Source organism: Propithecus coquereli, unplaced genomic scaffold (assembly GCF_000956105.1).
Source record: "Propithecus coquereli isolate 6110/MARCELLA unplaced genomic scaffold, Pcoq_1.0 Scaffold299, whole genome shotgun sequence".
NCBI classification, from domain to species: Eukaryota; Metazoa; Chordata; class Mammalia; order Primates; family Indriidae; genus Propithecus; species Propithecus coquereli.
The window spans coordinates 831,871-843,378 of record NW_012148607.1 but is presented as its reverse complement, the minus strand read 5'-3'; the positions used below and the strand labels follow the sequence as shown (position 1 = coordinate 843,378).

Below are 11,508 nucleotides of genomic sequence, written 5' to 3'. Positions count from 1 at the left end.
CTGGATCGAATGGTATTTCTATTTTTAGCTCTCTGAGGTATCTCCAAATTCTTTTCCACAGAGGTTGCACTAATTTGCAGTCCCACCAGCAGCTTTCAACTCTTTCCTCGATTTCTTCTGGTATTTAAATCCTTACTTGTAAAATAATATTACTATATTGCATTTATAAATTTACTAATTTTAGACATCCATCTATGAACTTCTGTGTGGCAAGTAACCACTTACACCTCATCTTCCACTGTCCCAATACAGTTATATTGAATTTTTTAATTAAATAGAAACTTTAGTATTTGTATTATTTTGATTATTTACTGTTGATCTAAATGGTCCCCTTTGATTTTGTTCCTTTTCTCATAAGCTTTCCTCCCACCCCCATGGTATTGTTAACTTCCTCCTTTTCTCATCTGCTTAGTTTTTCAATATCTGTCACTATTTTTTCCCAAATGCTCTTTAGATCTGTCAAACATATCTCAATAATCATTTCAAATATTCAAGCATATGCAAATATTCAAGCATAGGTTGACATTTATTCAGTAGGTCAATAAATCCCAGCCATTCTGTGGGACCTAGGGTGTATATATGCAGGAGTTCTCCATGTGTGTATACTTGGATGTGATGCAGGGAACATCTATGTCGCTAAGTGGTAAAGCACTTGGGTTCTAGAGTTGAACCTGAGTTTGAGTCCTACCGGTTGCCAACTGTACAACCTTGGGCAGATTACCTAACGTAGTCTCTAAAGCTCAATTTCCTCATCTGTAAAATGGGGATTATAATTGTATTTACTTCATAGGTTTCCTGATGTAAATACTAAATAACATAAAACATGGAAAGCCCTTAGCAGCACTAGCTAATAGCAGTGCTTGATAAATATTAGCCATTACTATTTTAGGGGCACTATGCATTTTCTGAACATTTCTGAACAATGTTTCCTAAATATGTGTAATACCCATTTTCAAATATATTTAGTTTGGGGGGTTTTTTGTTGTTGTTTTTTGTTTTTTTTTTTGAGACAGGGTCTCGCTCTGTTGCCCTGGCTAGACTGCAGTGGCATCAGCCTAACTCACTGCAACCTCAAACTCCTGGGCTCAAGCGATCCTCCTGCCTCAGCCTCCCAAGTAGCTGGGTCTACAGGCATGTGCTACCATGCCTGGCTAATTTTTTTCTATTTTTAGTAGAGATGGGGTCTCACTCTCAATCAGGCTGGTCTCAAACTCCTGACCTCAAGCAATCCTCCCACCTCGGCCTCCCAAAGTACTAGGATTACAGGTGTGAGCCACCACATCCAGCCTCATTTTCAAATATATTTAGGTATTGCTGTGGGGATAAAGAAATAGAACTTAACTTAAATATATTACAAGATTTAAAATAGCTTTCTGTCCTTTCTATCCAGTCGGGAGCTGTGAAAAGTGTAACCAAACACTTTCATGTGGCTGGAGGTGTCTATGGCAATTTTTGACCTAAACAAAAAATCCTCATATTAGGTTATAATTTCCATGAGAGCAAAGATCTTGCCTTTCTTATATTTCAATGTATCTTTATCACCTGATACATGTAATAGGTACTCAATAAATACTTATTTGTTTATTGTTTATGAATGAATAAATGAAAAAGTATTTACACTGTTGGGAACCACCACTCAAGGTAGTCAGTGGGCACTTGTCACTGGCTTGGTTATGGCAGTGTTAGCCAAATAGAGTCTGCAGCATTTCAGGAACTAGATTTCAAAAGTTTCAACCTTTCAGTGGCCTTACTAGCCAAAGAACACTTCATGGGTTCAGATTGCTAAGTGATAACAGAGGAAAGTGGAAGCCAGAGCTTTCCATCTCTGCTGAGGCTAAGAACATGAGAAAGAATTTGCCAGCCTTAAGGTTGCTTTGCAGGTAGGGACCTGCACAATGTTGTTTAAATGTATAGATGGGCACGCTGAAACACACACATATGGGTGCCCCGTACTTTACATAAGAAACAAATGTGAATGAATCTTATTTTCAGTGACTTAGAGAAACTGTTTAAGAGAGCTATTAGAAATCTGCTTATAAAAGTAAAAAGTCCTTCTCTTATAGTAGCATTTGCACTCTCATTCATAGATGTTGGAAGCTGAGAGTTTTGTATTTGAGTTTGCTTCCATCTTCACACATCTGGGTAAATGGGCCTTCTACTGTTATAGGGAGAAAATTTTGGATTTTCTTTGTAGATAGAGTTGGCAGGTTTCTAGAGAGAAGCATTTACTGTTAAGAATCACTGATTGGAACAGGGAGAAGGACTGGTGAGTTGAATGGTGGGCCATGTTCAATTACTAACAGTTAGTTTCTCACATAGGAAAGAAATCTTTTTAACCTCCAGACCCCACTCCTAATATGAGTGTGATGTTAGCAGGTAAGGCAGAGTGTGACTCAGCTCACTTCTCCCTCTGTTGGGAAAACAGCTCATAGTTTAAGTTATTTGACAGTGACTCAGTCTGGGGGTACAACCTATGTTTATATTGAGAAGATAAATACACTAACCTTATTTAGAAAATTATCCCTCAAGCTTAGAAATCCCAAAGAAAACATATTCGCTCACTTCCAGAAAAAGGGTCAGGCTCTGACCTTATCCTGTGCAACCTTAACCAGGCCCTAAACTCAGCTCGTGTCTGTAAGAGGGGACAAGTCCAGCCTGGCTGGTTCTCTAATTTCCTTTCCTTTTTCTACTGCAGATTTTTCAAGACGATAAAATGGAGAAGTTAGAGGAGATTGTTGAAAAATACCCTCGTGCCTTCCCTTGCTGGATTGGTCCTTTTGAGGCATTTTTCTTTATCTATGACCCAGACTATGCAAAGACATTTCTGAGCAGAACAGGTAAGAAAAGGGACCTAATCCTCCTTGGAGTGAAATGCACAGAACTCATGGGCAGGATTCTGAAGCGAAGATTAGTATTGAGCCTTAAAGAGACACTAGAGCAAGTATGGTTTCCTGCAAATACTGAAGGGGCTTCCTGTGTCCTCCTCAGTCCCTTGTCTCGTTCAGGACTCTGGGCTCTTTGAGGTCAGTGTATCTTAAAGCCCAGCTGGTATTACCAGCCTTGCCATGGGCTTCCTTTGCCTACCTTGGTTTTGTGACTTCAGTGTCGGCAACATTCCCCAGCCCCACCCCCTGTATTGAGCATAAATCTTAAGAGGAATCAGAAAGAACTGTGCCTCTGCTGGGTCAATGCAAACCTGAATGCTAGATCATTCATTTACCAGTTGAACGTCTTGTGATCTAAATTTTGGTTTTCCTCTCTGCATATTTCTCAACTGTGCTTCCTTTGGGGGCATGAGTCGTCTACCTCCCATACCCAATCCTTTTTCAAGGCTTTCATCATGGATTGTTTCACAGTGCAACACTAAAACATCCAGTTTTTGCTCGATCAACTTTGTAAAGCCAAGGTCTCGTATTGTAATCTTCTTTTCTGTGCCACTGTATCCATAACCCTTAATAAAACCTAATAAAAGAAAACGGGCTTTCCCTGACCACTCTGTGTTCCCAGTCCCCCTGCTCCGATTTGCTCCATGTTCACCTCTTAAGACAAGAACTATAAAACACCTCCACGTCAGGGTTCACAAGAACACCAAGAGGCATTGGCCTCATTACCTAGTGTCTGCCAGACCCTGCTCTAATAGTCAATTTGCCCTCCATAAAGGATATATGATGTCTCAACTCCTATTCCGGAAACTTTTTAACCCTCAGGCAATCTCTGCTTTTGTTGAAGGCAGTGTAAACGAAGGAAGAATCTGGGCTTGTGTACCTGTCTGCCTCGTAGGGCTTGCTGTTCTCTGGTACCTGAACCCAGACGTTTGGTTTCCCCAGGCTGTGAAGGGCCGCAGGGTGTGGGCCCTGGGTTCCCTCTTGCTCACTATCTGTGGTTACTGCAGGCGAATGGAGAAAACCGTGCCGACTTTAATCGGTAATGAATGCTCCCTCTAATATTGTCTTTTGTTTCCTCTGCTTGATTCTGCAGATCCCAAGTCCCAGTACCTGTACAAGTTCATAGTCCCATGTCTTGGTATGTATGTGTAAATGAGCAATGCAACCCACTCTCGTTTAAAGTCTCCTTTCCGTAGTAAAGCATCCCAGAGAAACTCAACTCTGAATTCAAAAGCATTAAGAATGAGGAATATCTACACTGAAAATTATCTAGGGGAAAGGTCAAAAGGGAGCTCTAAGGTCAACACAGCACAACGTCCTAGAAAGTCTCTTTGTCCATTTTTCTCTCCGAAATCCCATTCTGAAGAAGCAAATGTGGGAGTCCGTCCCCCATCTCTCTCTTTAAAACTGCAGTCTCACCATCCCTATGCTCTTTTTTTATCCTTTCTTCCTTTTTGATTTCTTGTATCTTTTCCTTTCTTATTGGAGTTCCTTTATTTACATATGCAAATCGGTAAAATTTTGCTCTAAAGTACAGTTTGGCAATATTCTGTGAACAGATAAATTAAGCTCTTTAATCATACAACAGGTATTTATGTTAGACAAGGAAGGAATTCAATAAAAATTATAGGCTTGGATTTCGAACACTTAGATTTTATTTTTATTATTATTCCAGGGTTTTGTGAGGGTACAAACATTATAGTTACACTTTATGTCTTTACCTCACCCAAATGCGAGTTAAATGCCCTTCCCTCCCTTTAGTGCTCCCCGTGCCCTTTAGTTGTAGATTTGCCCCCCCATCCCCCTAATCCCTAGAGAATATTTCTGCCATGTGATCAACCTAGTGTTGATCAGTTAGTACCAATTTGATGGTGAGTACAAATGGATCCCGTTCTGCTGCTCTTGTGGTGCCCCACTTTGGATAATGGGCTTAAGTTTAATCCAGGAAAGTATAAGAGGTGCTAGATCACTGTCGTTTCTTATGATTGAGTAATATTCCATTGTAAACATATACCAAATTTTGATAATCCACTCATGGATTGACGGGCACTTGGGTTGTTTCCACATTCTTGCAATAGTGAATTGTGCTGCCATAAACATTCGGGTGCAGATGTCCTTATCGTAGAATGTTTTGTGCTCTTTTGGGTAGATGCCTAATAGTGCTATTGCTGGATCGAATGGTATTTCTATTTTTAGCTCTCTGAGGTATCTCCAAATTCTTTTCCACAGAGGTTGCACTAACTTACAGTCCCACCAGCAGTGTAAAAGTGTTCCTGTCTCTCCACATCCTCGCCAACATTTGTTGTTTTGTGTTTTTTTGATAGAGGCCAATCTCACCAGGGTTAGGTGATACATCATTGTGGTTTTGATTTGCATTTCTCTAATGATTAGAGATGTTGAGCATTTTTTTATGTTTGCTGGCCATTATTCTGTCTTCTTTTGAAAAGTTTCTGTTCATTTCCCTTGCCCATTTGTTGATGGGGTTGTTTGATTTTTTCTTGTTGATTTTTTTGAGTTCTAGATAGATTCTGGTTATCAGCCCTTTGTCAGATGTGTAGAGAGAAAATATTTTTTCCCATTCTGTGGGCTGTCTATTCACTCTAATGATAGTTTCCTTAGCAGTGCAGAAGCTTTTTAATTTGATTAGATCCCACTTATTTATTTTTGTTGCTGCGGCAATTGCTTTGGGGTTCTTCTTCAAGAATTCCTTGCCTAGGCCGATGTCTGAAAGGGTCTTCCCAACATCTTCATTTAGAATTCTTAAGGTTTCATGCCTTAGGTTTAAGTCTGTTATCCATCTTGAATTGATCGAACACTTAGATTTGAATCCTGTTCCTTCCCAGACTGACTAGTTGAATGTGATCTTGGGGAAGTCACTTAATCTCTCTAACACCTCAGTTTCCTCAATTTTGAAAATGAGGATGAGAGTAATATCACTGGGCTGTTGTGAAGATCAAAAGAAACGCATATTTTCAGCACTTAATGTGATGGCTGGCATTGCACCAACACCAGATCATGCATGCCTCACAAACCCGGCATGTTGGGAGCACTCAATGAATGGTATCAATTATGTATTATTAATAATAAACTTTAAAGTCCTTTTAAAGCCAAATCCTTAGTGGCTACTCTGGCAATAGAAGATAGTGAAATGTTGGCCTCGATAAGTGTTTACACTTTGTATTAATATCATTCACAGACCAGGGCTCAAGGAGGGGACATCTGGGGACAGAGTGGACACTCTGGCCTAGTTTTTTGTGAATTTTATTCAAAGTAGTTTATGGATGGGTGTGGAGTGGAGAGGAGATGAATTCATTTGTTGTGTTCCTAGTGTAAGCTAGGGAGACAGCTTGTAGCTTCATTTAATTTACACAGTGACGCAATGAAGTAGGTATTTATTATCATACTTCATTGTTGAGAAAACCAAGGAAGGTTAAGTTACTTACTCAATTACTACATAGGCAGTGATTGGTGATTTCAGGATTAGCACTGTCATCTTATCAGGCTTTGAAACTTATCAGCCTTTGAAACTCTCACAATGTTAAATACATCCATCCTACATGTAAGCATCAAAATGCACCTCCATCTTAATATATGAGCACTGCTTTGATATTCCACTATTTCCTGACTCCCTGTGGTCATGGTCATTCCATGCTGTCTGTGCTTCTCATCTCTCTTTCTTCATCTAATCTGTTTAATAATAAAATGGTACGTGCCTTTTATCTCTCAAGGAAAAGGACTGTTGAATCTAGAAGGGCCCAAGTGGTTCCAGCACCGTCGCCTACTAACTCCTGGATTCCACTTTAACATCCTGAAAACCTATGTTGAAGTGATAGCCCATTCTGTAAACACGATGCTGGTGAGTGAGAGCGGGGTGTGCTCTGGTGCATCGCGAAATGCTTCTAACAGGGACTGTATTAGACATATATTTAGTGGGCGGTGAAAATCAAGTCAATAATTTCTAGAAATTAACCAATGTACAAGTACCCATTGAGCAATAGGTGTCTGTAAGCCTTTGTGATGTTCTTTGGGTGATTAAAAAATATATATCTGGGCTCTGTCTTTGATATATTTTGAGATCCTATGGTAACAAACCAAGTACCAAGTGGTGAGATTTTAGACAGTGAGTGCTGTAGGTGACAGGTAAGAGAGGCAGGAACAGCTATTACAGCTTCAGATTCAGAGGAGACTCAAATTTACCATGAAATCTAAGCTGGACTTGAATACATAGATAGTATGGGTGAGAGAAATTGAAGCAGAGCGAGTCAGCTTGAACAAAGATTCGGAGGTTTACATGGACTTGCCCGATGGCCATAAAAGACTGAGCAAAGAACAACGTCTGTATTAAAATTGCAGATGTGAGTTTCCTCTTGTAGGTGGTGGAGGCTCATTGGTTACTGACCTGAGCCTTCCAAAGAGGGAAAAGGACATTGTAGGGGAACATTCCTGTGGGCAGTGTCTGACTTATAAATGAGTTCTGTTCCAAAACTCTACTTGTACAATGGCTTTAAATTTTTAGATCGTATTTATTTTGAAATCACACAAGTAGTTCATTAATACAGTTTCATCATAAATGCTTTGGACACGTTAAAACCAAAGCCAAAGTTTCCCTCATCATCTGCAAACCCATCCCTGTCCTCAGAGGAACCACTGTTACCAGCTCATTGGTTGGTTCTCAGCCAAGCTCACAGAAGGAGATTGAACTGAAGTCTGCCGGGATCGTGATAAAAACATGGTCCAAGTCCTCACAAGACAGAGAAGGAGGAAAGCATCCTCTTTCCACTCTGGTTGCTGTTTGGCTTCAGCACAATTTCAATCCAGCAGTGACTGTATTTGAATTTTCTCTCCACTTTTAGAAGCAATTTCTGCCCTCCTCCTTTCTCAGCCACACGTTTCCCTGGGTTTCCTCTCACTCTTCCTCTGCTGAATTGTTCCAGACTCAGAGTGCCCCAAGCACGGAAGCCTTGCCTTTGCTTTCATTTCTTGTAAACTCGCCATTTATACTCAGTAAAACTTACATGGTTCTGATGAAAGCTATTTGACTAAACGATTGACACTTAGGTAAAAGTTTTTAAAACTCCCTTTGCCTTTTATTTGTGGTTTCCAAGTCCTTAGCACCAAGCTTAGTGCCCGTAGGTACTCAACAAGTGTCGGTTGAACTGAATTTAAACACTTCAGGCCGGGCATGGTGGCTCACACATGTAATCCTAGCACTCTGGGAGGCCGAGGCGGGTGGATCGTTTAGAGCTCAGGAGTTCGAGACCAGCCTGAGTAAGAACGAGACCCCGTCTCTAATAAAAAAATAGAAAGAAATTAGCTGGATAACTAAAAATACATAGAAAAAATTAGCCGGGTGTGGTGGCGTATCCTGTAGTCCCAGTTACTCGGGAGGCTGAGGCAGGAGGATCGCTTGAGCCCAGGAGTTTGAGGTTGCTGTGAGCTAGGCTGACGCCACGGCACTCTAGCCCAGCCCGGGCAACAGAGTGAGGCTCTGTCTCAAAAAAAAAAAAAAAAAATCAACATTTCAATGTATTTTTGTTTTTACACAAAGAATGCTTATTATGACAAATATATTTTCAACTGGGAACTTTGTGGGAGTTCTAAAAAGTCAGACCAAGCACTTCAGGGCAGTGTGAGTAGGTCTCCTTTTGCAGGGAAGTCGGGTGGGCACAGGCTGTGCTTGGCTGGGAGTCGGCTCCTGGCAGCTGCTTCTCTCCGCTCCATCTCTCTGCCCCCACTTTGGGATGATCTAAAATGTTTTTGAAAATGTTCCAAGTTTAAGTGTGGTTATGGTGGTTGAGAGTAGTGGATTGGTATCAAGCCAGCCGGGAATTGAAGATGGAAGAAGCCCTGCTGAAACCCCTTGTAATTACGGGTCTTGTGTCCGTGATTGTGTGTTTTAATGGAACTCTGACCTGTTTGAAAGCAGAGTTATGGTAATAATTGAGAAGCCACAGCTCCTTACCACAGCCATTTACCAGATATGCAGTTCGCTCTTTCTCACTCAGCTGGGTGCGTATTTCCCTTCCTTGTGCCCAATGTAAGCACATAGCTTATTTCCTCATTTGACTTTTGGTTCCTGCTGGGTCAGGGTTGTTTCCCTTAGATCATAAGGGCAGAATCAGGGAGGAGCCTTCAAAAGGCAGTCTGATGGTGGTGAGGATGTTGATCTTGACCTCCTGTGCCAGGATAAGTGGGAGAAGCTGTGCAGCACTCAGAACACGAGTGTGGAGGTTTATGAGCACATCGCCTTGCTGGCCCTGGATACGATCATGAAATGTGCTTTCAGCCAGGATTCCAACTGCCAGATAAACAGGTCAGTGACAGGAGAGCAAAAAAGATATTTGTTCACCATTCTCTAAACCATTTATTAACACATTGTCCCAACTTTCTCCTCTAGCACCCATGATCGTTATGTAAAAGCCACGTTGGGAATCGGCAGAATTATACGTAACCGCGTGTACAGTTTCTGGTATCACCATGATATGATTTTCAAACTCAGCCCGAAGGGCCACCACTTCCAGAAGTTAATCCAAGAGGTGCATCAGTACACAGGTATTTGTCGAATCTGGGTGGCCCATGTCCATACACTGTCATGATTGTATTGTGCCTGTCTAGAGGGAGAGCTTCAATGTGAAAAGAGAAAGAATATTTGTTCTTAATGGAGCATTTATGGGGACACTGCTCCAATGAAATACAACTGGAGTCCTTTAGAAGACTTTGCTACATCCATAGTAGTAGTCTTATGAGAATTTTCTATATATTATATAATTTTTATTATATACAATTATTAATACAAATATAACAGGTGAGCATTTAAAATTTCAAAACATATATGGAATATGGATTTTTGTGCAGTGATTGCAGTAATAATGACCAGGTAAAAACATTCATGCAACATAGGAGTGAATAGGAACAGTAAAACATGGACATGCATTTAAAAGCAGCTTGATTCAAAAATAGTTTTAGCAAAACATAAACACAAAAATTGAAATAGATTAAGCTTTTTTTTTTTGAGACAGAGTCTCACTCTGTTGCCCTGGCTAGAGTGAGTGCCGTGGCGTTAGCCTAGCTCACAGCAACCTCAAACTCCTGGCTCAAGCGATCCTACTGCCTCAGCCTCTGGAGTAGCTGGGACTACAGGCATGTGCCACCATGCCCGGCTAATTTTTTCTATATATTTTTAGTTGTCCAGATAATTTCTTTCTATTTTTTTCAGTAGCGATGGGGTCTTGCTCTTGCTCAGGCTGGTCTCGAACTCCTGAGCTCTAAACGATCCACCCACCTCGGCATCCCAGAGTGCTAGGATTACAGGTGTGAGCCACCGCGCCCAGCCTAGATTAAGCTTTTTAAGCAATTCAGCATTAGCATTCTTGAACACCATAATACAGAATACTTATCAAGCAGTTAATTAATCCTTCCTCAGCTCCACCACTTACTAGCAGTGTGACTTTGGACAAGTTACTACTTCATCTCTGTAAAATGGAGATAAAAAAGAACCTATCTCACAGGTTTATTGTGGTGATGAATACATATATAAAACATATATATATATGTATATATATATAAAGCATTTAGGACAGTGTATGGCATTGAATAAATGTTAAATATAAAGGATAGTTACTATGTCAAATACCTTTGCCCCCAGGAAATTTGCAAGACACACCAACACATGCACATTTACACATATGTATATATACACATGCACATAGATATTATAAGGAAAACACTCAGAGAATTAGGATAGAAACAATTTGACACCAGTGGGCATTATAAATAGCAGTATTTCTTAAACCTTTTTGCATCATGGCCCACACAGAAAATGTTAATATTTGTATGGTTCATAGGAGTAAACGGGAGTGGGTTTTGGGGGGCAGCTACATAGAACTTGGTGAAAAAATTCTTTTCATTTTTTTATATTATACAATCATGATAAAAACAAAATGCAAAGAATTTGGGAAAATACTAAATGTTAAATTCTTTCAAAACTTCAAAATAAAACCTTTTCAAAATCATATACTTTTATTTAGTCAAATTTATCAGTATTTTCTTTTCTTGCATCTGGATTTTTAGTAATCATTAAAAGCCTTTCTCTAGTCCAGAGTTTCTCAACCCTTGGCATTAATGACCTTTTGGATTGGATAAGTCTTTGTTGTTGGGACCTGTACATTGTAGGATGCTTAGCTGCATCCCTGAAATCTACCCACACAATGCCAGTAGAACTCCGACAGTTGTGGCAACCAAAAATGTCTCCAGACATCGATGGATGTCCCCTAGGGTCAAAATAGCCCTGAGCTGAGAGCGATTGCCCTATACTCAGGTTGTAGAGAAATTCATGTAGTAGTAACTCATTGTTATTTTGATTTGCATTTCCCCGATGACATGATATTGAACATCTTTTCATTTGCTTATTGGCTGTCTGTATATCTTCTATGATGAGGTGTCTGTTCAGATCCTCTGCCCATTTTCAATTGGGTCAATTGTGCTCTTATTGTAAGTTTTAAGAATTCTTGGTATATTTTGGATACCAGTCGTTTATCCAATATGTCTTTTGTGAAGATATTTCTCCCAGTCTGTTACTTGTCTTTTTTTTTTTTTTTTGAGACAGAGTCTCACTTTGTTGCCC

At 40.2% G+C, this 11,508-nt stretch overlaps 1 protein-coding gene across 1 annotated transcript in view; it reads left to right on the top strand.

The window, feature by feature from the left end:
* The window catches only part of LOC105814051 (cytochrome P450 4X1), a 32,301-nt gene that overhangs the window by 1,812 nt on the left and 18,981 nt on the right, over nt 1-11,508 (top strand). The window contains exons 2-6 of the mRNA XM_012648927.1: nt 2,696-2,837; nt 3,979-4,023; nt 6,614-6,741; nt 9,071-9,198; nt 9,283-9,437. Coding sequence (XP_012504381.1) covers nt 2,696-2,837; nt 3,979-4,023; nt 6,614-6,741; nt 9,071-9,198; nt 9,283-9,437 — 598 coding nt within the window. The remainder of the gene's footprint in view (nt 1-2,695; nt 2,838-3,978; nt 4,024-6,613; nt 6,742-9,070; nt 9,199-9,282; nt 9,438-11,508) is intronic.